Source organism: Branchiostoma lanceolatum, chromosome 7 (genome assembly GCF_035083965.1).
Source record: "Branchiostoma lanceolatum isolate klBraLanc5 chromosome 7, klBraLanc5.hap2, whole genome shotgun sequence".
NCBI lineage: Eukaryota > Metazoa > Chordata > Leptocardii > Amphioxiformes > Branchiostomatidae > Branchiostoma > Branchiostoma lanceolatum.
The window spans coordinates 1,006,760-1,034,545 of NC_089728.1; the positions used below are offsets into that span (position 1 = coordinate 1,006,760).

Consider the following 27,786-nt stretch of genomic DNA (forward strand, 5'->3'; position numbering starts at 1 on the left):
TACGGTGGTGCCGCACTCAAGCTACAATGGCTTGTATCAACTCCACCACTGCAAAGAAATATGATTCAAGGCATATAACAGAAATATTTACCAGGTCCGGGAACGTCTGATAATATAAGATGATGGGAGGTTGTATGAGAAAACGGGTGAACCACAAGTTGGATCAATATGGTTGAAATGAACCCTATAGATTACGTAATTCCATATCCTCATGAAAAGAAAAACACATAAAATTTGCATCCAGAGAGACGGGATTTGTGCATATACGTGTATGCACATCCTGTGCGAGTCAACAGACCTAAACAAGTACAACGCATGCTCTGTGCACAAGATCTGGTAAATGCAGGGTTCAATGCAAAGTACAAACTATTCTATGTATGTCTGAAGGTGACAGGTCATTTGATGCCTGGCAAGCTGGGTAGTTCGTCACATTGCCACTCCTAATGGCGGTACATGTACCAACTGCCCAACCTGGTCAAACACATGGCTGGTCATCATCAAGCGTGAGTAGGCTGCGCATGCGTGTACAAACCTTAGGCATCTTGTTAAAGAGAAACGTACCAGCGTAACAACGTGTCAACGTAACAGCAATAAAGTTTTCAGCAATCAAAATTCACATCGACACGAAGAATTGTACATCTCCTATGTCTCCCTGTACAGTGGGGGAAGACTCCATTGGATAAAGCAAAACAGCAGACTCGGCGTGCCATGAAGGTAGGCAACGTTGTTATTGACTGGTACATTCGACTTAAAATCACCTCTGTGTATTACATACAGATCAAAATCATTTTATCTTATGGTTGAATATTCATTATACTTTTATACATAAAGACATATCATTGTCTGTATCTCTCACATATTGAGGGGTAAACCTCTGTTCTTTCGAACGAACGATATTCCAACTTGCACTTTCTTTTTTACGTCCCATTTCCTCCCGGAATGAAGGTAGCGATGCAAGAGAAGTCGTACAACGAGTTGCTGCAGAAGGCTGGCGGAGTGAAGGTCAACAGGTGTAAGGTCTTCGTGTTTGGGAAAGCGAGAACGGGAAAGTCCACGCTGAAAGGAAGTCTTAAAAGAGTAAGTAAGAGCCCTTCTTGTTCGTTTGAAGATACAACCAAATGGCCAAATAAAATAGATACTATATTCCTCAGACATAGCACGCAAAGTTCGTCGAAGACGTCAAAATGGAATAACTGTTGTCCAACAGGGCCGCGTGGCTGCACTGTTCCAAGGAACGAGTAAGACGTCATCAGCCGAGGAGCCTCACGACCCCACCCCAGGGGTGGATGTTGGGACGTTCCATGTTCCAGGGGTGGGGGAGGTCAGCCTGTGGGATTTCGCTGGGCAGGCGGAGTACGCGGTAACACACAGCATGTTCATGGATGCAGAGAACACCATCTTCATTGTGCTGTACAACATCATGGACGACAGCCACACCCAAGAGCAAGAGGTAAGTACCATTTAGGCATGAAACCATGAAGAAAAAATTGCATACTTTGTTTCTATCTTTCTCTTTGATCATGATATGCTTTTGTTTTTGGCCTTCAGTGCTAATTCACTGGAATATTTTCAAATTGTTCACGTATGATTTTTTGTTCATAAGAGCTCCAGTTAAGTACTGAAATTAGATATTGAAGGACATGAATTGTTTCCGTTCGGCTCCAGGTCCACTGGTGGCTGAGTTTCATCAAGTCCTGCAACCCGAACCGGCAGCCTGACGTCATCTTAGTGGCCAGCCATGCCGACAAAGTGTCACTCACAGCAGGTAAGTAGGACAGGAGTGTTTGTGAGGTTAGGGGCGTCAGGAAATGCAAACGTTAGATGGTTTTGGAGTGCACCAAGTAAGCAGTCGAGATTAAATGCATGAACTATTTGTTTATATTGCATACCCGATAAACTGACTTATGACGTAACTCTTGGTATTAATATGCGTATATTTAATGCCTTGCCACGATAAACCTGAATCTAACACACTTTTGACGTTTAGGACAACGCAAAGCTGGGCATCTTCTGCAGCTGATGACGTCAGAGTTCGAAGATCACCTCCGTATCTCAGACGAAGTCTTCCTGATGAATTGTAAGGAGACTCGAACACCTGTGATGGACCGACTCAAGAAGCTGCTGGCCACCATGAAGACGGCTATGTTAGAGGTATGTATGTATAATTATACAAGAACTGATTAAGCAGCCCGAAGTGTCCTGTACTGAGGTGGCCAGACTACGTGGACGCAGTCAAAGAGATCGACCCACATGTGGAGGAGGACTTTCTGCTGAAGTCTACAAGATTCCTGGACCATCTGGGGGAGGTAGGGTGTCCCCAAATCATTTTATTACATGTCATATATTGTTCGGATTTTCGACCCTTTTTGCCTTAACAACGGAATATTATAATGTTCCTTCTTATTAAAATCATAATTATTATAATATTCCAGGATGTGTTATACAACCATAATGACTGATATGTATGAATATACCAAGTTCTTTTATAGGTCCTATGGCATTTCAATGATCGATTTAATTCTATGTCAAATATTCTATACCGTACGGCTGCCAAGTTCACTTCGACTTATTTGTCTAAAACCAATGGAATAATTTTGATGTGGAGTGTACATACCTCAATATAGTTTTGTGTACATGTTACAGGTCATCTTCAACTGTCCGAGTTCTTCTGAACCCATCATTGTCCTTAAGCCCAACTGGCTCTGCACTGACGTCATCGGTCCGATGTTGGCACCACTCAACTTCCCCATTCCCCGCCCGGAGAGAACAGGCGAGGACTACGTCACCAGGGCGTTGCTGACGTGGGTCTCCTCATCACCCTGCTGCAAGAGTTCCAGCTCTGCCACTCCTATGACGGACAGACCTTAATCTTCCCAGGGCTGCTGACACAAACCATGCCTCCTGACAAGTGGCAACCAACACCTGAGCCAAGGGTGGTCTACTTTGGGAAGCAAGTCCAGTGCGCCGACTCCACCGACATGTTTTCCTCCGGGTTCTTCCCCCGTGTGCAGACCCGCCTGATGAGGGAGCTGAAGAATCGCCCGCTGCTGTGGAGAGATGGCGCCAAGTGTGTGGACAGGAATGTGGAAGGTCTCATCAAACTCTCTCCGGACGGCCGTACAGTCAACATCTGTGTCCGGAGTGCGCAGGGTGACAAGGTGCAGTGTGGCAAGATGCTGCAGCAGCTGGAGAACATCATCGCTGATGTGCTGGATGAGTGCAGCCCAGGGACAGGCACAGTAGAGAAGGTGCTCAGCGCTCGCGCACTGAAGGAACACAGGGAGGAGTTCTACTCCTATGGCAAGAAGGAGATCAGCAAGGCAGCAGCAGAGGGCGGTACAATCGTCCATCCCACCCTCGGGTTCACGGAACAGGTCAGTGACCTCCTGTGTGTGGAGACCCCGCTCACCAGGAACCGCCCGGAGCTGGTCCAGGCCTTGCGGCGCGTGGAGCCAATCCTGGACCACCTGCAGGCACGTGACATCCTGTCTGTGGAGGAATGTGACGTCATCAGGGCAAAGGAAACACCTCAAGACAAGGCGAGGGAACTGTTGGACATCGTAGAAAGGAAGGGCGAAGGTGCAACTCGCGAGTTCAAGGCCGTGTTGGAAGAGGTAAACCCGCATGCTGCTGGGATGATCCAAAATGGCGGCAGCGGCCTGCTGGGTAGAGAGGAGGATCCGCTCATCAAGAACCGCCCGGAGCTGGTCCGGGACCTGAGGTCATCGGCCGTCATGGGGGGGATCCTGAACCATCTCCTGTCACGTGACGTCCTGAGCGAAGAGGATTGCGGCATCATCAGGGCCAACAGAACAGCTCACGACAAGGCGAGAGAACTGCTGGACATCGTGGGCAGGAAGGGCGAGGCTGCACGCCGCGCGTTCAAGGAAGTTCTGGAAGAAGTCAGCCCGCACCTTGCCGAATTAGTTTAATCCAAGCTTTAATCGTAGGTGGAGGAATGCTAACCTCACATTTTAACTGTGTGCAGCTTCGTGACATGCGGATAGCGCCAGATGTATGTTTGAATACAATTCAAGAATACTAACTTTGTATGTTTATCGTGGCATTGGGTGAACTTTAAGGAAGTGTAGACCATTAGCCCGTTTGTGTGTAAATTGTTGAGAGTTCTATTTTGTGAGTAACATTAGCATTAGATTTGTAATCTACAAAATATATACAAAAACTACTTTTGAGAATAATGTGGCTACAGAAAAATCATGGGATGCCAGTAGAGATGATTGAGGAATAGTTTTCTTGGGCTAGCCTATGTAGAGAATGTCTATGATAAAGTTTTCTATGCAATCTTGACTTCTAATCTAGTAGCATCAGGTAAGATTAAAGAAATCTAACTTTGTAGGCAGATCTTCGCTACAGCGAAAAAACATAAGACACCAATAGAGTAGATTCTGAAATGTTTGCATTGGCTTATCCAACATAGAAAATTTGAAATAAGACTTCTTACATAATAATTCACTTTAAGTTCACGGTAGCAAAATTTCACGGTGTAAGAGAAATTGACATTTTCACTGAACTTTAACTTCACGGTGGAAGCAAGTGACTGGCAGAAAGGATGTGTGAAGGAATCATGAATAGGTTTTTCACTGTGATGATAAGTTCACGGTCCAGCGGTGACAATGAAAACAGTGAACTTAAAGTTACAGTGAAAGAAACAAGAACTACAGTAGATGACTACTCTGTCAGTGTGAGCATTACTGCATGCTATCTAATAATACATGGTCACAGGGGAATATCTTCAATAAATATGACATGCAAGGTCGATGAAGATTAGACATCCAGGTAATAAGATACGCCAAAAAGCAATTACTCAAACAACTGGAATTTCCAAAATCATATCCAGTTGTTTGAGTAATTGCTTTTTCGCGTATGACATGCAAGAGCAAATCTCACAACCAGGACTCTTTCCTTTACTGTTGCTCATTTATCAAAAAGAAAATCTCCACAGGTTATTCGAAACTTATTTGTACAAAGGACGAAACAGTAAAACAAACAGATTTCACAAATTGAGAAACACAGTTTCCTACATAATCTACAACATCCTGCAAATACCTGATATTAATATTATAATGAAATTAACATTGCAAAGACACTGGTGGCAAGAATGGTCCCAAAGTGCCTGGGCGAGGAGGATGCAGGAATGTACAACGATCCTCCTCACTATGGAGAAGATAGTGACTAAGTGCTTTTTAAGATTCATCCTGAAGCGGAATCTCAGATGGCAGTGACAGCAAGAATGGCCATAAGGACAGTGATGACTAATGTCAGGAAGAATGGAAGTGACAAGGGTGACATCTGAGACACTTGGGACATCGCGGAAGATAAAACTGATTGAAAAGGTCTTTTTTGGATGTTTTTGATCCCAGCCAATTTAGAGTTGAACATAAGCCCCCAACTGTTTGTTCATTGGTATTGTTTATGCATCAGACTGGTATGTAATCATTGTCGCTAATTCGTATCTTATCACTCAATCTAAATACATTGGCGTCAAGTGTCGAATTCCATTCCTATATGTCCCGTGGTAGGCAGTAAAAGAGCGTTTGTGCTCCATGTGATGATGACATCTGTCCATTTACTCGATGATGTGTGTATGATTGTTGCTCTATGTATCATGCACAGTTACTACTAGTTATGCTGTAATTATTATCGTCAGTAGTTTCTTCTCTAGTTTTAGCTACCAGTTATCTATATATGAAATAAAATGCATGTCATATCTTATGACCCAATCTATTACTGATTATGACTACATTGACATTAGATGACAAACTCTTTTTGCCAAATACACTTCGCAAGTGATTTCTGTAGGAAAAAGGCTCTAACATAAGTAAATTAGAAGGACCAGCAACACGTTTGTAACAGCAACAACAGTTACAGTACAGTTTATTCATGAATGGCAAGATGGCATAAACGTCATCGTTAAACAAACAACGGCATGAACACTGGAGGTAGCAAAGCAACATCGGGTCAACAAAACTGGCGAGTCATCGGCATACACAGACTGCCATAGTGAAAAGTGTCTGTGTTTTTGCAACAGTTTACAGCATAGCAAGTGATCACAAGTGTAAGTCCTGGGTTGTATGGTACATAATAACAAAACACATATCAATCACAGTTATAATTTCCACTGATGAAATGTCACAATGAACAATAAAACCTTACAGTTCTGAAACAAACATGTCTGATTACACAAGGTAAACATGACATTCCTGTCACAAGAAAACTTCCTCAAGTGTCTTTGGACCCGTCTTCAAACTGACGTACAATAAAGAAAAATGAACAATGTATAAATTCATGGATACACGGAGGAGCTGGGCAATAAAAATATGCACTGCAGTATAGATGATTGTCACACACTTTGCAGCACTTCATAAGTTGGTTATGACAGGTTTGTGAGGTCACTTCAGGCGATAGCTTGTACCTAACTCTTGTTACACGAACGCATGCACTATATATACACAGGCACTCTTCTACAAGGCACTTTCCTGCTATAACATTATCATTGTGCTGAAGTAAACAATATTATAGATATGTACTTAGTTCTTAATGCATGGCTGTCAATGACATCTATGAGTACATTGGTTCTGGTCAGTAGCATACACACACAAAAATCTTACTCCACAATTCAGCAGCAATTCATCACAAAACTTGCACTGAAGTACAACCGAGAAGTTTCTGTGCGTCTCTTGGAAAATGGCCACAAAATTAGAGAGTATGATGTGGCTCTCTTCAACGGAATACAGTCCATACTGTCAAGATTTCCTATGTGGCCGTTTCCAGTTAAATTAGCAATTCTGATGATACTGCTACAGTGAACCTTTTCTTTTACATTCACCCTGTTAAATGTCCAAAGACTAAATTCTCCTGAGGGTTTTTTTTCAGACACCCAAACTGCTCTTTCCTAAAAACAATACCTGGCCACCTTCAAACTCTTTATCAAGTTAATACACCAACAGTCCTTAGATTAGCAACATTTAAACCTTTATACAATATCTAAATAAAAGGACCATAAAGGTAATCCAAATATACAGCTCCTTTTCCATTGCTGTTTTTAACAGTTCACAAAAATATGTACACTTCAGCAATTTGTAAATAAAACTTTAACTTTAAGTGCATCTGTTTCTTTATGTTATTCTATGGGTTAACACTGCCTTTGGTGCTTCATTTCACTTTGTACAACTTTCCCTTAGACATACACATCTCTTTGCATATCTTTATGACAACATATACTCCAATCTCCTTGTGAAAATACAGTGCAGTTGTCTTTTACATTGTGTGTGCACTTGGGTGAGGCATCCTTTATACACATAGTCGTCCATGCTGAGTGGATAAAATATCTTTTTGTGGTAAAAATATTGCATTCTGGACATTTCAGCTCCCATATAACGTGTCTGAAAAATCATGATGTTAAAAATAACATTGTTCCTAGTGGTCCCAAAAATCTCTTTCAAAGGGTATGACTGTGTTCAAAATGCATCCCCAGTTGCTTGGGTAACTTTTATATTGAGTATATCTTAACCAGGAAGCCTAACCTTCATCAGTGTAAATGAGGCCTTAGCCACACACGTTAAATAAAATAGAATATCTTAATTCAATCTAACAACTTGATTACAATATGAAAATACCAAATGTTTCAGATGTCCATCTCATATTGTTATCCAGTTGTATAAATTGAATTAGAATATCATTCTTCAATTCCTGGATGACTAATATTCACAAACGTATTAAATAAAGTAGTTTTTTTAAGTACATGTATAACTTCTAGGGTATGATATAAGGAGGGTGATACATCCTTTAAAAGATACACATACAAAATCAAAGATAAATAAATTGGAGTCACTTGCTCCACAGCTCCAAAGCCAAACAACAGGAAGTTTAAATTCCTTACATGGCTGCAGTTCGTAATGTAGAGGGATCGTTATTACTGAAAGCAGCGTTATTACTGAAAGAAGCGTTATTACTGAAAGCAGCATTAAGCAGCATTTTGGTACAATGAATATTGCAGTTGCCTGCTTTGCAGCCAGATAAAAAATCTAAACAAAAACAATAATTTAATGCAAATGCAAAAAAATAAGAACAAAATACTAAGTATTCTGTTATTCATGGTGAGTTCCATTCTTTTATCTCATCACCAAACACATTTCTAGATTGATGTAGCTGTCTACTTTGTAGGTAAACCAACAAGAAATGAAAATGACTTTCTGATTAGTTGGTGAACAAAACATTGCTGTGCCACGGCCCTACAAAAAGGGGGGCTGTTTTCTGAGTCATTGGTGACTACTGCATTATTGTGGGGAAAATCATATAGTCAGCTGCTTTGCAGCCAAATAACCAAAAAGTTTCACACTGTGATATTTTCTGAGTTGTAAGTGAACACTGGGTTATTGTGTACTCAATTGTGGGAAAACCATAGTCACCTGCTTTGCAGCCAAATAGGCAGAAAACAAAAATGTATTGAACTGCTACTGTCCCACTATAAGGAGGTGACATTTTTGTTAGAAATAGCAGCATTATCATAATTATGTACTTTTAAGGGGTGATACTTTCTGAGTCATCAGTGATCACTGCGTTATTGTGGACTGTCCCACTATAAGGGTGTTGTATTTTCTGCTTCGTTAGTGAAGGCAGCGTTACTGCGGGCCCCGTTAACGAGGATGGGCTGCTGGTGGTGGGCGGGAGACTTCATACTGGGGAAGGAGGTGTTGGGAACGGACGAGCTGTACTCCGGGATCTTCCCGTTTGGCTCATCCTCGCTAAACTGGTCCTTGGCGAAGTTCAGAAACACCTGCGAGAAGAAAAATATTAAACACATTAGCGTGAACGTTCATCTGAATTGGTAATTTACGTTGTGGAGAAATTTAACTGTTTGCCAACTAAAGGAAAAGAGCAGTGAAAATTTCTGGTGTTGGTGAAAATTTCTCCACATTAAGATTTGAAGGCATGAACAAATCAATGTATGCTAAAGACTTATCTCAACGTTTTTAAACAAAGTATATGTAAGGAAAAAACATGTGTAAGCACTAGTAAATTGCATAAATCTGCAATATGATTGATACAATGTAAATTGGTGAATAGAAAATAACCCAACTCAGAACCCAGACCTCGAGAACTGTGGCCCAACTGCAACAGATTTGGACGTTAGACAACTTGAGCTAACACTGTTCTTCTTGGTGATGATTCCAATGTCTGAACTTACTAACATTTGCAAAGTTTGACAAAGCTACTGACTCCTACAAGTCTCTGATAAAATGCTGAAACATTGCCAAAGGAACACTGGGCTGTAACGTATACTGTGGCCCAACTGCAACAAAGTTTGATATTAAACAACTTGAGTAAAATTATTCTTGTTAGATAACTCGAAAGTCTAAACTAACATTCACTAGGGCTTGACAAAGCTAGCTAGTTTTTGTAAGATTCACATAATCGTGAAGCATGACTAAATGTGCAGCACTCCCAGAGGAACAATGGGCTTCAACCAGAACTTGAACATGAAGTTCAACAGTGCCCCTGACTAGGATTCGCAGAGACCTGAGCTGAGCTGCCAACATCTGGTCAAAGAATCTGTTTGGTCCTGATCATGCACGGATTCATATACAGTCTGCACTCACATTCACGAAACTGAAATAACAAGCATAGTGAATAAAAAACAGCCCAAGTCAGAACGCAGACCTCGAGAACTGTGTCCTAAATGCAACAGATTTGGATTTTCAACAACACAAGCAAACATGAACTTGAAACTGAATCTCAACAGTCCACCTATCGCTTTACACAGAGACCTGAGCTTCTGGTCTAACACTCTGTTTGGTCCTGATCATGAGCGGGTTCGTACAGTCTCCTGTGCATGGACTGCACGCTGGCCTGTAGGAGGGTCGGCCGGGAGAGGTTTGGTTGCTGACCTAACAGTGCGAGGGAGTGTGCACTCCGCATGGAGAGAGCAGTGAGGGAGGGCATCGTACCGGACAGGACCCGCGCAAGGCCAACTTCCTCCTCACCGTCCTGATGCAGGGCAAAGCGGAGAAACACCTGGGAGGGGAGGGCAGACGAAGGAGAGAAGAGCCAGTCACATGGAGGGGAGGGGTGATGGAGGGGAGAACAGCCAGTGTGGTGCAGAAAGGAGGAGTAGCAACAGACAGTGTGCACTGAAGGGAGGAATAGCCAGTGATAACAAAAGGGGAGGAGTAACAGAGAAGGGAACAGCCTGGGTCACGAGAGGGTAGAAGCAGAAGAGAAGGGAAGAGCCACTTTCACTTTAAAAAAAGCTTGTTGTTCACCAAATGCCAATCATGTCTGGGATTGATGTGTGGACATGTTTCCTTGCTTCATGTATTCTTGTTCTGCTTGTATTTGGCCTATTTAAACTAAACAGGCAGGTGTACAGCATTAAGTAACATACGATGGTTGTTTTCAATTTTCATATTTGAGGCATGAAATTGAAAGTCAAAGTCTATAATCTTTAGTGCCTGCCCCACCCACCTGCTCTAGGCTGGTCTGTGAGACACTGTAGTCTACGATGCCCAGGTCGGTCCGTTTCCCCTCCAAGGCCTCAAACACGTACGACCAAGTGAGGCCCCCTGTACTACTCAGTTGGTACTGCAGCATACCCTGTGGGATAAAAAGGAGATGTTGGTATTTGGTAGGATTCGCAACCACTTGGTTTAAACAACTTGAATGTACAGATAACAGCATCGGGTTAGCTTCTAACATGGTAACTATCTGTCTCAAGAGCCTGCTTCAATCATAATAATCAAAATGCATAAGAAAAATCATTTTTACATCAATGAAGGTTAGACATCCAGATACACAAGGTAACAGTTACTCAAGCAACTGGATAGATTTTGGACACAGTCTACATGTACATATTGGTGACCGTTTCAAAATGGATCTAGATACTTGAGTAACAAATATCCTTTTCATGTGTGCTTTCTAAGTGGTTAAACAAACTTTAAAGTGAATGAACATAGCCCCAATCCAGTCTCCATCTTTGTTGCACTTCCATGAGAACCATAACTCAATTTCACTGAGTTACACAGAACAGAGTAATGATGGAATGATGTAACTCTAACATTATCTGAATTATTGCACACCACTCATGGAACAGGGATTTCTGGTATTGCCAAAACACATTATGAGGTAGTTTACCTGATGTTCATCCACGAGATCTGCTCCAGGAAACTGTGTCTGCACGAAGCTCCTGAGGGGCTCGGGAGAGTGGGTCTCCACATCCACCTTCACCATCAGGGTGTAGCCTTTACCAAACCTGCATTTAGAACAAACAACATACAGTCATCTACCACAGTTTATTTTTATAAGACAGATGTATGCTTTGCAATGACAACAAGGCGATAAGAGATAGCACACCTCAGAAGCTGCATGTGTGGCAAGTATTATTACAATTTTTCAAAATTTGTCAATTATGACTGATGTTCATGACTAATGTTTAGGACTAACCTGCTCTTGAGGTGCTGGATACTCCCCAGGCACTTGAACTCGCCGTTGACCATGATGGCGAGGCGTGTGCAGAGGGCCTCGCACTCCTCCATGCTGTGGGAGGTCAGCACCACGCAGCGGCCGCCCTTCATCAGCGACGTCACCGCGTCCCACAGGAACCGCCGCGCCTTCGGGTCCATGCCAGCCGTCGGCTCGTCCTGAACAAAGATGTACGAGTTAAAGGTAGTCCCATAGCCTACCTATGGCTATGAAAGGAAAGGAAAGTGATCTCGAACCAGTTTAGCTCAAATGAACTCTTAGAACAGATGAGCTAATCTTCCACTGGTTGTTACAGAGGAGACAGACACAATATACAGTATTTACAGCTTCATTGTACCAGGGAAATTCCCCTAGCTCTTTTCGACAAGCACAGTGAACAGTGGACCACGGCTTAACGTCCCGTCATAAGGACTACGACCCTTCCTGGTAGCGTGCATGTCGGGTGAGCGACACAGTTGGGATCGAACCCGGGGCTTCTAGTTCCAGAGGCAAGATCGCTAACCACTGGACTACGCACGCTACGCTACCATGGCTATGAGTAGGCAGAGGAGTGGATCAAACCTACAAGTTAGTGTCTGGTCTCACGCAGCTTGTACTTACTGTAGGCCTAAAGGCAGTTTGCTAATTACGCAAAACAAACAAAGCAGTTGTCCTTACCAAGAAGATGATTGGTGGATCCCCCACGATGGCTGATGCCGTACTCAGCTTCCTCTTGTTTCCACCGCTAGAGGGACAAAACAGTGACTTAATATATGTGTAATACTATTCATTTAGTGGTTTAGAAGGTGTGCTACGCCAAAACGTGGTTATACTGGCTATACTTACAGCCAGGGCTGCCCAAATAGAACATGGGTCAAATCATTGATATTCTAATAGTGTCTCATCAATAAACAAATTCATTTTTTTTCAAATGGCCAAAGAGAATGATATCATCCATCAAGTTAAAGAAATTGTAAGTACAAGTGTCTTTCATGGTGCAAAATGTCACTCAAGTTTCATTCTTCGAAATGCAGTTCTTCAACTGTTTTCAAAGGGAAGGCTGAGGCTGAGTTGATGTTCTGTGATGGTCCACAATTGTTTGAAAGGATGATACTTCATATTCACAAGGTAATTAAAGTTCTATACATAAGACGAGTTGAGTATTCACCTGTACGTCCCACACAGCTTGTCGGCGTACTCTCGCAGGTTGAGGTGTTCAATGGTGGTGTCCACCACGCCTTTGGTCCGGTTGGACGGGATTCCTCGCAAGTTGGCGTACATGGTCAGCAGCTCGCGGGCTGGGGGAAACATTCACAGTTGAAAGTCAATGCACCAACTTTTCTGTGTTGGAACCAGGCTTGTTCAGAAACGAAAATTTGCTTGTTGCGACAGAAAAAAAATTCACTCCATCCGTCCAAAAGATACAAACTCCATGAAATGGAACTGATGAAAATGTATTTTCATAAGGTTAAAATGACAGGTTTGACATAAGAAAAATCAACAACATGGGCTCCTAAACGATGAGAGGGACAAAAAAATTTAAAGCTGGAGACAGCCCCGGTTGGAACAAAGTTTTAGCTCTGTACCATGTGAACCACCAACACAGATGACCTTTTATTTGAGTAAGTACGAAGTACTAGTAGGTAGCATGCATGTCAGGTTTCACAATTCCAAATGTGTGCAAGGCTGGGATTTAAAACTGTGTCCCTGTGGTCTGGGACCAAAGTTGCTGACCACTACACAACAGCGTTTCCAATTTTGCTTGTCTTGATCAACTAATTCCCCTCAGCTGAACTTACCTGTGAGTCTCTCCAGCAGGGCGTCGAACTGCGGGCAGTACCCCATTCTCTGACGTACCTCCCTCTGGTGGGTCTGGATGTTCAGGCCGTCCAGAAACGCGGTACCGGTGGTGGCGGACAGGTCACCTGGGGTCAGGGAAAACAAAGATGGTTGAATGTGGAAATATGGAATATGATATAGGAGTGGAGCAACACTGTGCACTGTTTCTTTCTCTACATTTTCTGTTGTGTCTTTACAACAGACAGAAATAACAGAGGAACAGAACAGAGCAAAGAGAATAAATACCACAGCTTCAATTTTGAATGTACTGTGAACTTTAAAGTGAAAGAAAAGGAAGTTAATACAAATCAGATAGGTAGATTCACTATCTTTTCTTTGAAGTGACATCTGTAATCAGATATTCTGGTACAGTGGCATACATATAGCTGAAAAATAGAGAAACTTTGTCTGAAAGCACCAAATTTGTGATTTTCTGGCATTATGGGCCACTTCTAGCGAAAAATATACAATACTTTTTGGCTACTGGACCAAGATAGTTGAAGCAATTATGCTGACATTTGGTACAAACATGAACCTTAAAATTTAGCAAATGCCATACAATACTGTATACTAGGGTGTACTGATACTGTACACAAACTGCACCCTTACCTGTGAGCATGTTGAAAGTGGTGGTCTTCCCTGCCCCGTTGACCCCCAAGAGCCCGAAACACTCCCCGGCCGGGATGGACAGGCACAGGTCCTTGACGGCGGGGCGCGTCGCCTTCTTGCACTTCCGCATGCCGTACATCTTCCCCAGGTTACGGATCACCACCGCCGAGTTCCCTGTCTTAGGGTCCATGTTCAGCACCTGGGACAGGCAAAGATAATTGATAAATCATCATCATCATCATCGTTACCCCCCAGATAGCCCCGCGAGGGGCAAAGTAGGAGGGGGGGGAGGTCCCAGGCTAAGGCGGGCAGGCCTCCAGCCTGGCAAGGTATGACTCAACGGTGGGAGCCAATACAATCGTGGGATGGTGCGGGGGAAGAACGAGTGTTTGTATGTAGGTCTGTCCGGGCGTTGAGAGTTTGGAATTTAAGATGGTGACTACCCCGGGTGCGCCCCTGAGCTGGTTTAAGTAGACTGTCTGCGTTTATATTGATATGATTATTAACGAGTTTGTAGAAAAGGGTGAGGCGGGCATTCCTCCTCCTTTCGGAGAGAAGGGGCCACTACAGGTCATTGAGCATCGTCATTGAAAATTGATAACCTTTATTCTGAAAATGATTTAATCAGGTAGGTAGAACATAGGATATTGGAGATTCTTTTTTCACAACCTGGTAATCTCACCTGCTGACGTTTGGGTGTCAACACCAGTAATGAACTGGAACGAGGAGGGATACAACTTACAAGCTTAATCACATTTGGGATTGTGTTCTCGCCGCAAAAGTGCCACCTACTTATAGCGGCAAGAAGCAGTACTCCAGTCAGAAGCTCTGAAGAAGGTGTCTGACAGACACCGAAATGTCAGCAGGTGAGATTAACTGGTTGACAATGTGTAAAAATAATCTCCAATATCCGATAACCTTTATTGTACATTCATACCTTATTGGGACAGGCATACATATACAAAAGTCATGGTTAAGTACATATTATGACACTGACAGGACTTTTAACACTAATCTAAAACATTGGATCTAAAACTACTCGGATACATTGGTCCATAGCCACTAGAAGTCCATTTCTTCTGAGGACAGACTTGTCTAACTTGAGTCTGGCAGGAAAATCTGTACCTTGGGACACACGGGTTGAGGGAATAGATTGAAAATTACGCAGGGGCTATAAGCATTATGGTTTTCCTCTAATATCATTTTCGGTTTCTCCACTCACCGCCTTGCGCTCCTCTGCCACATCCCCGTCCTCCATCTTGCCCCCGCCGCCCCCGTCGCTGGCCTCCTCCCGGAAGCACAGCGAGGTGAAGAACCTATTATAATGATAATAATCATAAAAATGGACAGGTTTATTGGTCAGAATTTACCCGTGCAATGACAGCCAGTGCTGAATTGCTGCAGGGTTTACAATCACATAATACGCAACAGATACATATTTGCTCCACACTTGCACTTTGTGGAACTGCCGCAAGGGTCTGGGCCGCTGCCAATCTGCGCCACCAGGTAACCTCAATTAGTCAGCACCTTCCCCAACCGAAGTCAGGTACCCATTTACACCTGGGTGGAGTGAGGAAAGTTGTGTAAAGTGCCTTTCCCAATGGCACAACATTGGGGCATCCCAAGGGGGGATGAAAAACACCTGTCAAAAAAGTTCCATGGGAGCACACCCTAGCCCAAAAAAGCCAGTGGAAATGACCCCTGCAACAACATGTAACTGTGTTTATCTGTGGAATTGTGAATGTGTAAAGTAAATGTGCTGGCATGTTATGTATTTAGGTATGTTCGAATAAAAAAAAATAGAAAAAAAATATACCTGAACTCGATCAGCAGGGTGATGAGGAAGTACACCAGCCCCTCCCCGGCCAGGTACGCCACGGGCTGCCCCACCCCTGGGGTGTTCCACTCGAAGTTGTTCTCGTAGAACGTGACGTTGGAGGCCTCGCAGGCCTGGCGGGCAAAGTCGCTGGCGGTGCACTGGGCCCGCAGCTGGCTGTTGGTCGACAGGTCGATGAAACCCTTGCCTGAAGGGGAAAAACATTATTTTTAGATGAAATTTACGGCTCTTGGTCAAATGTGCAGATGTTGGCACACTGGCACACAAAATCTGTGTGCGTTTTTTTGCACACTTTTGAAGAGTGAAGAGTGGGTGTCACTCCACTATCTTGGTAGGTATATTGTGTATAGTGCCTTTCCCAAGGGCACAACATCGGGGCATAACGTCTTGGTACAGAACCCGGAACCTATTGGTTCTGAGCCAAATGCCCAGTTTATGGGTGTCGTAACTATACAGCCATGGTACACACATGGTTTATCAACACACCCAGTGCGTGGGTTGGTTATCTACACACCCAGTGTGTGGGTGGGTTACCTACACACCCAGTGTGTGGGTAGGTTATCTACACACTCACCCAGTGCGTGGGTCGGCACCAGCAGGAAGACGAAGTTGAGGATCTCTGCGATGTCCTTGTCTCCGGTGACGCTGTCCAGGATGAAGACCGCGATGATGGAGCCCAGTGTGATCATGGACAGGAGGAAGGTGATGAGGGAGTAGGCCGTCAGAGGGGAGTCGAACATGAACCCCACCATGTAGGTAAATGGCAGGGCCGCCCAGCCATACAGAAACTGTAGGGGGAAACAGCTCAATCTTTAACAAACTCAAAACAAACTCAAAACTCCCGAAAATAGTTTCATCAGGTTGGTAGAAAATAGGATATGGGAGATTCTTTGAGAAAAAGTTCGGTGAGAAGCAGTACTCCAGTCAGAAGCTCTGAAGAAGGTGTCTGATAGACATCGAAACGTTAGCAGGTGAGATCAATGCCTGATTGTGTATAAAGAATCTCCCATATCCTAAACTTAAAACTCATGAGTAGTGTCAAGGTTCTCTCAAGTTACGCCATGAGTCAGTTTAGGGCTAGAAATACTGGAAATAGTGGGTGCATGACATTGTAAACTTTTGTGCACCTAAATTTGAAGCTGTGCACCTAACTGTGGGTGCACCAGTGCACCTAGATATTTTTGTAGGCTATAGGGTAATCTTACTTTTGTACACTAGTATACAGAATATTCTTGAAGTTTAAGTAGCTAAAAAAGCAATATAAAAATATTTGATACATACTTTTGCTTCAAATTTTGAAGTAAGCCTTAAAATTACAGACTAATTAAGTTCTTGGATAGTGAGTAGGGTTTGTAATCATGGTATGCAATACAAAAAGGAGAAACACACTCACCAGTATGGTGACCACGGTTCCGAGGTTCTCTCCGCCGTATTCCTCAGTGTTGAAGGCAGCGAACATGATGACCAGGCACACCCACGGCACCAGGAAGTTTATCATGTCCCACACAAACGTGGCCACCCAGTATGTCACGGGGTCCAGACCACTCACAAACTGGATGTGTTTTGCCTGACGAATACAGTTTTATACAGTAACTACAGTTATAATACTATCTTCTACTATTGAGATATTGAGAAAAGTACTGTATGTATTCATGTGCACATGTATGTGGTCACCCAGTATGTCACTGGGTCCAACCCACTCACAGACTGGATGTGTTTCGCCTGGGGAATAGAAAGTAAAATGTTCCTGAATAAATTATCGTCTTTTAGTTTACTGTATGTTCATCATTGAGAGAGGGCATGTATTCAATGTATACAAGGTAGGTCTTCACCCAGTACATCACACGGTCCAGCCAACTCACAAACTGGATGTGTTTTGCCTGAGGAATAGACAGCAAAATGTGTCAATGTTACATTCCTTTCATAATATCAGTTTTCCTACCTTAAGCTTCTTTCCTCATCAGGTTTACTTAATAGCAAGTCAGTTTGTCTTACTTCTCGTTCTCGATGAAAGGCATAAAGCTTGCTGCATGTGAGTTTTCCTTACCTTGCATTGCCTCTCGTTTACAACGAAGGGCACAAAGCTGGCGGCGAGGAAGGCCATGTCATCACTTTGTTTTTATTTAAAATTTCTTTCATTGTCTTTGTTTCAGATTAGTTTCCCTTACCTTGCATTGCCTCTCGTTCACCACAAAGGGCACAAAGCTGGCGGCGAGGAAGGCCATGTCATCACTTTGTTTTTATTTAAAATTTCTTTCATTGTCTTTGCTTCAGATTAGTTTCCCTTACCTTACATTGCCTCTCGTTCACAACGAATGGCACAAAGCTTGCGGCGAGGAAGGCCATGCCGTAGACCATGAGGATGGCCAAACTGACGCCGGCTCCGCTACTCGCGGCATTCTCAGCCAGGTTCTCAGCGCTGTTGGGCAGCGGGTAGTTCGTGGCCTGAGCAAGGAGGGAATAGGGTGTTAGGCGATAAGATAAGACTGTAAGATATGGTCCAGATCTTACAGTCCAGTCTGGGATGACATCTTGAAAAGGTGATAGTTCACCTGTTATGTCAATCCTTCCACAAAATGTGGTAAATCGAAATAGATAAGTAAATAAAAAACGTAAATAGATAAGGCTGTCTCCAGCTTTAGATTTTTTTGTCTCACTCATTGTTTGGGATGCCATGTTGTTAATTTTTGCTGTTAAATCTGTCATTTTTAGCTTACCAAAATATATTTAGTTAGTGACCTGGGATAAAATTTCAACAACAAATGAATTATATATTGACTGATGACTGTACAGGGTACAATGTATGGTAAAAACTGTCTAACAGCAATACTACAAGATGGCACACTATTGTTGTCTGATTTTTTGCAGACAACAGTTGAAAAAATTAACAACTTTGCTGAAGTTTCTGACAAATTCCTTTTTCAAACTTCTGCTCTTTATGTATTCATATATGTTTTGAACACTTTTCACTGCTTTCTTCCGACATATACAATTGTATACCTTTGTTTTACCTTACATTTGTATTTCGACACTGTTGTCAACATGCAATTAGCCTACGGGCATGAATTTGCAATACTTAGTAAACTATTATTGTATGCCCCCCCCCCCCAAACAAAATGCACAATTGCATCCCAACTGCATGTCCAAAGGAAAAACACGTGCCCGTACCTTGATGCTGTGATCAGTGCTGGTGTAGAACTGCAGCAGGATGTTGCTGAGTGCGTTGAGCGCCACGGCGGGGAAATGGTAGCCCTGGTCGCTGTACCACGCTCGGGCCAGGGTCTGGCTCTCGTTCTACACAACACAGAAATTAGCAGCACATAAGCAAATTGATTACAGGCGGGCATCCTTATGACAATAAGTTAGCACAGTTTCTACTCAATGAACTTGTCTACATTTAAATGTTCCACTTCTGAAGCAACACATTGAATACACATAGTAATGACATATGCTCAATAACCCGTCAGCTCATACAATGAAACTACATTGTATGAAAACTTAGTGTCATAATCACTTTATTTGGTGGATTTCAAATAGTAATAGGAGAGTGAAGGAGATTTTTGCATTTAAAGATTATGGGTTAAAACAATTCTGTTATACAATTATAGTGATACATCAGAAATGCCTATTTGCTGTGTCATCAGATTCAGATTCAGCTTTATTTTGATTGGCATTGCATGTGACATTAATATAAAACAAAAATATCCACATGAATTGCGCCAATATTTACATAGCTTGCCATTGACTTAACTGTTACATAAGATCGCTTAAACATACAGTAAATACATGATTCCTAATTCACTGACATGATACATAGTAACAAACGGTTTAAAAATGTTTAAAACGTCCAGCTTTTACAGTGAATAGGTCGCCCCATAATTGCAAAAATAAAACCAACAGTTCAAGATTTACTAAAGCTGCAAGTTTTTCAAGACATGGCAACCTGTTTGTCTTTCACAGTCAAACCAATAGATGGTAGATAAACCACAGCCATCTAGAATGTTGCATAAATGTATCAGTTCTAAGGCAAGTGTCTTTTACATTGAGTACATATACGCACGCACAACAACCTGTCATTACATGAAGTGTCATATTGAATAGCTGCAAGTTTGGCATTACGTGGAAACCCTGTCTGTTAAACCGCAGTCTTCTACAATGTTTGGGAAATGGAACGTACCGCGGGGTCTGAGGAGAGGGTGAAGCCTGCCACGGTGCTGCGGAAGTAGGAGGCTGAGTCGCTGGTACGCAGAACGTGCTCCTGGTACGACATAGTGGCGTCCGCCAGGCTCGCGTTCACACCTGAACAAACACAACAGCAAGTCAAGTTACAGATGGCCTCAGCTTAATTCAGTCAATATTGACCATGGTAAAATCCTAATTGATGTCAGCCCAACAGCTTTGGGTGTGTATGTATATGAGAATGACAGACTCTGCACTCTGGTGTGTTGCAAAGTTTTTATGCCAGATCTGCTTTTCTTCTGTACTCTACGTCAGTTCACACCTGAACCGACACAACAGGAAGTCAAGTACTCACGTAGCAATACAAGTCATTCAACAGCTGTAAACATTTCATGTTGGCTAGCAGACTAACCTGAATAATACCAGGCAATCAAAATCACTTATAGTATGGGATAAAAAAAGCATGATCATTCTCCAGGGTTAGTATAAAAACAGCCAGGTAGAGATCAATCGACTGAAAGGAATAACGAGCGTCTAGTCTTATATCAATGTAAAAGTGTTCTAGATATTACCCAGAAAGAAAAGTACACCCTTTTGCTTAAAGGATACAGAAAGGAAGGAAGGAGGTAAAGAACAAATCAACAAAGGAACGAACGAACAAACAAATGAATATGATTTAAAACATGGTCCACACTGTATGAGCAGAATGTTTCTCACCTATGGGACAGGTGCTGGTGGGTGCCCTCTCCAGCATACAGGAGTAGCAGTGGTAGTAACCAAAGTTTTCCTCCTTTGCACACTTTGCCTCGTACGACGACGAGGCGTTGGCTGCGACAGAATCTGTGTACAGGGTGTCCGCACACTGGGAGTTCAGGACCAGGTTGGGGTAGCCGCAGCACTGGGCGGTGTCGGATAGCGCCGACCCACGCACGTTGTTTCCCGCGTTGTCCGACACGATAGAGTTGACGGTGGAGGTCACATCGCTGCCTTGCATGTTGTACTGAGACAGGTATGAGGACAGATGCTGTGGGGGAGAAAAAAACAAGACTTAGACATCCATCCATCCTGAAACGTTCCCAACATATACAACCTTGGGTTGACTTTGTCTTCTATTGAACCATCTTAAATTGTCTTAACCTCATTAACATATCAATACAGAGTTTTGGTATAAAACCTGGTTCTCCGCTTCTTCTCTTTGGTCACTGACGAAAGACAGTGGATGCTGTCTTAAACATCTTACTTTTTCCAAATTTTATCCAGTTGCTTGAGTAACTGTCAGTTGGCATTTCCAATATATTTCCATTGTTATAGGTTATACAGTCAAACATGACAGATGTTGTGGGGAAGGAAGAAAGTTAATATCACCTGGCTGTCTGTATGCTATACTTTAAAACCTGTGACTTCATCAATATCAGTATGATTACCACTTCCTTGGCAGGCAAACGGATGGGACATCCTCACTAGAAATTTTTTCATGATCTTGAAATGGTCTCATACAAAATACAAATTGAACTGTAAACTAAACTTTGTTAAGAGAAGATGAAGGATGATGATGACTTAACCAACTGATTCAGCAAAATAACTCCCTCACCTCAAACAGGTTTCCGCTGCGAGTTCTCAGTTTGGCAAACAGGCCATTTGTTTGCTCTGAAATATTTCTAATTTTCAATCCAAAGTTACCCATTAAAACTGAAGTTATGGAAAGTGCTGTAGGGAGTCTTGAGCCTTGCTGCATCTTTCCTGGTCATTTTGCTTTAGTTGTTAACTTTGCTAACATTTTGTCAAAGCTAGTGGAGAAAACCTGATAGCATTTTTCAAAACCTCAACATAACTCCCACCTGAAACAGGTTCCCGCTGCTGTTCTGAGTCCTCAGGTCGGCGAACAGGCCGGTGGTCTGCTCGTTGGCGCTGGCGTTGGCGAAGTTGAGTTCGCGTGCGGGGTCGCTGGAGCGCGCGGGGAAGGTGATGCTGACCAGCAGGCCGAGGAGCACGAAGAGCAGCGGTAGGATCAGCTGGGTGATCAGTGCCTTCTTGTCCCGCTTCGCGCTCAGGAAACGCTTCACGATCATGGCCTGGGGAGGGATCGAACAGTCAGCGTGAAGTTATCATTCTGACATTTTCATGTTAGGTTACTACTGCTTTTTACACAAAGAATGAAATTTTGGTACCCATCTGAAGAAAAAGTGTGTTTAAGCTATAATCAGCCCTGTGTTTTCAGTATAGATAGTTGGCTGCTTTTTATTTTCATTTTATACAGTTGCCTGTTATCCTTTTACCAGATGGATACTTTCCTGTTGTTCTTTTACAAGTTTGAAGACCAGCTGCTCCAAAGGATGGTCAGCACCATCAAAGATAACAATAGCCAATCTTTCAGAACCAAGGAGATAACTACAACTTTAACAACAACCGAGGTTCTGCACCAAGGATATAGCTACAAGTTTAACAACAATAAGGTTTAAGTGCCTTGAACTGCACCAAGGAAATAGCTACAAGTTTAACAACAGCCGGGGTTTCAGCACCTTGAAATGCACCAAGGAAATAACAAAAAGTTTAACAACAGTCAGAGTTTCAGCACCTTAAACTGCACCAAGGAAATAACTACAAGTTTAGCAACAGTCAGAGTTTCAGCACCTTGAACTGCACCAAGAAAATAACTAAAAGTTTAACAACAGTCAGAGTTTCAGCAGCTTGAAATGCACCGAGGAAATAACTAGAAGTTTAACAACAGCCGGGGTTTCAGCACTTGAACTGTACCTAGGAAATAACTACACGTTCAACAACAGTCAGAGTTTCACAACCTTGAACTGCACCAAGGAAATAACTAAAAGTTTAAAAACAGCCGGAATTTCAAGACCTTTGACTGCTGCCACTTCGACAGCTCTTTTACAAACAGAACAAAGCAAACAAATAGCACAGACCCAGAAGTGAATATACAAATGAAGGGTTCATACAACTAAAAAAGATAAATTCATTGTTTCTTTCTTTGAAGAAACATTGTTGTAATGTTTTTTATATAAAGTTCAATCTGTAATGAAATTATGATACTAGTCCATTGCCATAGCTGTAAAATTGTGCAAATCCTTCAAAAATCACTATTTTTTTGGCATTTTGGGTTATTTCTAATGAAAAATGTTTGAGCACCTTAAACTGCTGCCACTTCAGGCCGCAGCCCTTCACAAGGTCCCCATTGTCCCTGTACTGGTACACGGACTGGTCCACCATGTTTATGGCGCTGTGGGAGGAGGGTGGAACCGTTTTGTCGGCTGCCAGCAGTGTTTCCTCTACGCTGGCCGTGTCGGTGGTCGCCGTCCCGTTGGCCTGGCCATTGCTGTCGGCTTGCAGGTTGGTGAGACTCCCGATGTCGTCTAGCGTCCCTTCACCAGTCTGTAAGTATTGTTACAGTAATACAAGCTTAAATTCTTGTTTAATGACAAGTATGATAATTGAATTAATTCTCCATGATTGTGTGATTAGATTTTTTAATGCAGACGTTCTTTCTTGTACAAGACATTATTCAGTCACTGGCTGCCAGTTTCATGTGTTATCAATAAATCATTTGATGGGTTGGTGATAAAGTCACAGTAACCTGAACTTAGTTCAGTGCTCAGAAGTGGTCTCTTGGCCTTGCAATGAACAAATATCTTAAAATTAATTGAAGAAAAAAGTAAGTTATGCACCCTCATGAAGACCTCCTCCAGGGTTGTCACGGAGACGCCGAAGCTGTTGATGCCGAAGAGCTCCCTGTTCATCTCCAGCTCGCGGAAGAGCGGCGCGAAGAGGCCGGTGCTGTCCGTGGGGAGGATGAACGCCATCTCGGACCCCACGCTCCCGCCAAACAGTGCCGAGGGGACGTACTTCTCAACCTCGTCTTTCACCTTCTGTTCCACGCACACCGGCGACTTTGCCAGCGTCAGGTGGTAACCCACACCGAATCTGGAGGGAAAGAAAAGGTAGGGTAAGAACAATCTAAAAATGGTCTTGTTTTAGAAAATGCTACCAGTGTCTGGTGGTAACCTATGCCAAATCTGACAGGAGAGAAAAGTTGGAGTAAGAGTAGGCTGGAGTCTACACTATAGCAAAGCACTTATAATGTTTTTGTTTTGGTGTCTTTGTGATAGCCTAGGCCAAATCTGAAGGGACAGAAAACTTGGAGTAGGAGTAGGCTGGAGTCTTATCAGAAGCTGTTTGCTGTTCTGCCCTCACCAGCATCAAGTGGTAGCTTACGCCAAATCTGACGTTGGAACAGTACAATCAGACATAACAGACTTCATTCCCTGCTTAGCACCCTTTCGGTCCCATAGACAAAAAAATCAGCTTTGAGGATGTTTGGCAAACATTTCTTTCAGTGAAAAGCATGAATCAAGGCTGTTCAGATACAGATAGGAACATCTGAGCCAGAATCAAAGAGTACCTGTTCTTGAGGAAGAGGGAGCTGCCGCTGCAGGTGAGTTTCCCGTTGGCCATGATGGCGATCCTGTCCCCCAGCAGGTCGGCCTCGTCCATGTAGTGGGTGGTCAACAGCATGGTGCGGTTCTCCTTGTACTTCAGCAGCAGGTCCCAGGTGGCGCGCCGCGCGTACGGGTCCATACCCGCCGTGGGCTCGTCCAGGATAACCACCTGGGAACCACCTGGAAGGAAGAAAACATGAGCAGTGTTATAGACACTGTTATATCGAACTGTTCATACTCCAGCAGCATGGTGCGGTTTTCCTTGTACTTCACCAGCAGGTCCCAGGTGGCGCGCCGCGCGTACAGGTCCATCCCGGCCGTGGGCTCATCCAGGATAACCACCTGGGAGCCGCCTGGGAGGGGAGAAACATGAACACGGTTATATTAGACAGTTCAAAACTGTTCACACATCAGCAGCATGGTTTTTCTTGTACTTTAGCAGGTCCATACAGGTCCATACCAGCCATGGGTTTGTCTAGAATGACCACCTGGGAGCCGCCTGGAAGGAAGAAAACATGGGAACTTTTATATAAGACTGTTCATATGTCATGGTCCGGTTTTCCTTCTGTTTCAGCAGGAGGTCCTAGGTGATACTTAGCTTCTATCTTCTGATCTGCGTATGTTTTAAAGACTGTCACTGTCACAACTGAAGTTTCAAGGGAATGAACCACAAGATGATCCATGCACCTTGATCTAAATGATCAGGAGACACTCTCTTGTGTCTATCTTGTCTTGCTGTAAACCTTTATCACTAAACCTTACTGATAGGTTCCTTATCGTGTTGTTACTAGTCACTAACACAGACAAGTTTTTGTGTGAAGAGTAATTTTGGTCCACCCTCACCAATGAGAGCCATGGAGCAGGAAAGTTTCCTCTTCATCCCCCCTGACAGCTGGGCGGAGACGGTCCCAGCCTTGTTCTCCAGCTGAAGGTCCTGCAGCATCTGGGCAATCTCCCGCTTAGCCTCATCACCTGTTTTACCTGGTGACAGATGGGATACAGGTGAGATACAGGTGAGATACAGGTGAAGTTAAGATGGATCATTGTTGTGCAGCATCTGGGCAATCTCCCTCTTAGCCTCATCACCTGTCTTACCTGGGGACAGATCAGACACATATTGCAGGTGGGACGCAGGTTAATTTGGTCACATGTTACACCTATTTAACACCAATTTATTTTTTTGGTAAACGGAATAAAAAAATCAAAATAAGAAAAATGCTAGATTGGAAAATCAACATGAAAACAGAATCTGAGAGGAAAGTTTGTACTTCGGTGCACACAGTTTCAGGGAGTGAACAGGGTCAGGTGCAAGTTTTCACCCCAGCCTTCTGTTTTCATGATATTTTTTTTGCTAACATTAAAAACAAAAATCTGTTAACCAAGAAATTAAATTGGTGTAGCCTATTAGTTATAGAATTTGCAATACATCACTTGTTGCCTTCTCAGCTTCATCACTTGCCTTATTTGGGGGAAGGCGACATAAACATACGGGTAAGATTTTTGAATGACTGATCATCATCACATTGGAGCTGTAGTGAGCTATCCTGCCTAGACTGCCTGTGCAGTAAAAGTTGGCACAACTGATAAAAAAAATTACTTCTTATAACAGAATCAAATTTGAGTGTGTGCAAAATCATCTTTATTGCAGAGGTAAAACACAAAAGACACACTTTTAAAACCAACCACATACAAGATGAATTAATTAAAAACCTAGGCCGACCCCTTACTCAGATCAATACAAATCTGGAGGGTGCAAGGTAAAAATTATGTGCATCCGACTTCCGATACGTATATACAGGCTGTATTGCACAAGTTTAACGATATTTGAATCTTTTAGACTGATAAAGTAAATGTAGTATCAACTTCATGCATTCTTTAATTATTCCTTAAAAGTGATAATCAAAGCAAATTATAGACCGTCTTCTTCTTTCACCCCACCTTTCAGAGTGATGGCGAAGTAGAGATGTTCCCTGACAGTGAGCCTGTCGAACAGGACGTTGTGCTGCGGACAGAGCCCCAGACTGCTGCGGATCTCGTCCATGCTGGTCAGGATGCTGTGGCCGTTCACGGTGGCCGTGCCAGAGGTGGGGGGGAACAGGCCAGTCAGGATGGACATGGTCGTGGTTTTCCCTGAGAGAGAAGAAATAGAAACCGTGAGAACAGAAGAAACTTTAGGTAAAAATCTTGCCCATGTTGGTCAGGATGCTGTGGCCGTTCACGGTGGCCGTACCAGAAGTGGGGGGGAACAGGCCAGTCAGGATGGACATGGTCGTGGTTTTCCCTGAGAGAGAAGAAAACACCATAAAAGCTATGAGGATGGTACTTGAGATGCAAATCTCGTTTTATGTTTTTATTTCAAGGTTCACATGTGATGGTATGTGAACAACATATAAAAAGGTTTCCTTACAGTTAAGCACTTACCAACAAGCTTTGGACCAGTCCTCTGGTCCTTCTCAAGGCTTTGCGTCAAATCAACTTGAGAAGGACAATAGGGCTGGTCCAAAGCTTGTTGGTAAGAGCTAAGTATCAAATGGGAAAGGAATATATCCAGAGCAGCCTTCGTAACCCCTGATTCCCTCTCTTAGTGTGTCAAGCTTGTGTCAATCATGATGTTTCTGAGTCAGGAAGAAGTGATGCTGTTCCACTGAGTGTTAGTTCAGTGCCAAGAAGTGGTCTTTCGCTGAGCAACTCGTTGAGAAGAAGAAAAAAAGATCTGACTTACCGGCGCCGTTATGTCCGAGCAGGGAGGTGATCTGGCCCTGGTACATGTTGAGGGACAGCCCGTCCACTGCCACCTTCTTCCCCGTAGATCCCTTGAACACCTTGCCCAGGCTCCTGATGGCGATGCCCAGCGGCAGGCCCTGGGGCTCCGGCTCGTGGGGCGAGTCCACGGTGCTCAGGTTGTTAGCATCATCCATCTCCAGATCCTGGTAACACAAGGATGTACCGTGAACCATGATCCCTGAATGAGGGTCTGTATGCTCTTTTCCGTAAGGGTAGGCAGTCTGTTTTTATTTCTTATAATTTGTCACAAAAGCTATCATATTCACGTAATTCATCATAGTGTAATTCAAAATTCGCATAATAGCCTCCCTGATGTTAGCGTGATATGTAGGGGGTTCTTCTGAATTCAGAGTAAAGCGTTGTCGGGACCCTCCATGCAGACCCTCCTGAATAGTTTCATCAGGTTGGCAAGTCACTGAATAAAAAGACTCTTTGCACACGACCAAGTGTTTTGATCAACCGACGTTTAAGTTCGGGACAGCATGCTTAACACCACATTAACTCTCCCTGCATATATGTAAAATTTACTTTTGGGACCACATCTGTAAGCAGTCAGCATTGCTCTGAGGAAGGTGATAGGCCGTCACCAAAATGCCAGTTGAATATTACGCT

The 27,786-nt window shown here is 43.3% G+C and overlaps 2 protein-coding genes across 5 annotated transcripts in view; one reads left to right on the forward strand and one right to left on the reverse strand.

The window, feature by feature from the left end:
* The first annotated feature begins 857 nt into the window (after positions 1-857).
* On the forward strand, positions 858-2,184 carry LOC136438307 (death-associated protein kinase 1-like). The gene is made up of 4 exons (XM_066433069.1): positions 858-1,077; positions 1,208-1,450; positions 1,666-1,765; positions 1,988-2,184. Exons 1-4 carry the CDS (start codon positions 940-942, stop codon positions 2,182-2,184), a joined length of 678 nt encoding a protein of 225 aa, XP_066289166.1. The 5' UTR covers positions 858-939.
* Positions 2,185-6,976: 4,792 nt separating this feature from the next.
* LOC136438490 (phospholipid-transporting ATPase ABCA3-like) overlaps positions 6,977-27,786 on the reverse strand; it is a 35,948-nt gene continuing 15,138 nt past the window's right edge. For all 4 annotated transcript variants that reach the window (XM_066433295.1, XM_066433294.1, XM_066433292.1 and 1 more), the window contains 23 exons: positions 27,113-27,317; positions 26,329-26,520; positions 25,234-25,371; positions 24,354-24,570; positions 23,620-23,875; positions 23,084-23,326; positions 21,781-22,014; positions 20,660-20,966; positions 19,941-20,062; positions 18,932-19,057; positions 18,053-18,208; positions 17,157-17,330; positions 16,338-16,551; positions 15,743-15,950; positions 15,149-15,242; positions 13,927-14,125; positions 13,278-13,403; positions 12,647-12,776; positions 12,157-12,223; positions 11,461-11,657; positions 11,152-11,269; positions 10,486-10,614; positions 6,977-8,797 (listed from right to left, as the gene is read on the reverse strand). In XM_066433295.1, coding sequence (XP_066289392.1) covers positions 8,600-8,797; positions 10,486-10,614; positions 11,152-11,269; positions 11,461-11,657; positions 12,157-12,223; positions 12,647-12,776; positions 13,278-13,403; positions 13,927-14,125; positions 15,149-15,242; positions 15,743-15,950; positions 16,338-16,551; positions 17,157-17,330; positions 18,053-18,208; positions 18,932-19,057; positions 19,941-20,062; positions 20,660-20,966; positions 21,781-22,014; positions 23,084-23,326; positions 23,620-23,875; positions 24,354-24,570; positions 25,234-25,371; positions 26,329-26,520; positions 27,113-27,317 — 4,050 coding nt within the window. In that variant the 3' untranslated portion in view covers positions 6,977-8,599. The remainder of the gene's footprint in view (positions 8,798-10,485; positions 10,615-11,151; positions 11,270-11,460; positions 11,658-12,156; positions 12,224-12,646; positions 12,777-13,277; positions 13,404-13,926; positions 14,126-15,148; positions 15,243-15,742; positions 15,951-16,337; positions 16,552-17,156; positions 17,331-18,052; positions 18,209-18,931; positions 19,058-19,940; positions 20,063-20,659; positions 20,967-21,780; positions 22,015-23,083; positions 23,327-23,619; positions 23,876-24,353; positions 24,571-25,233; positions 25,372-26,328; positions 26,521-27,112; positions 27,318-27,786) is intronic.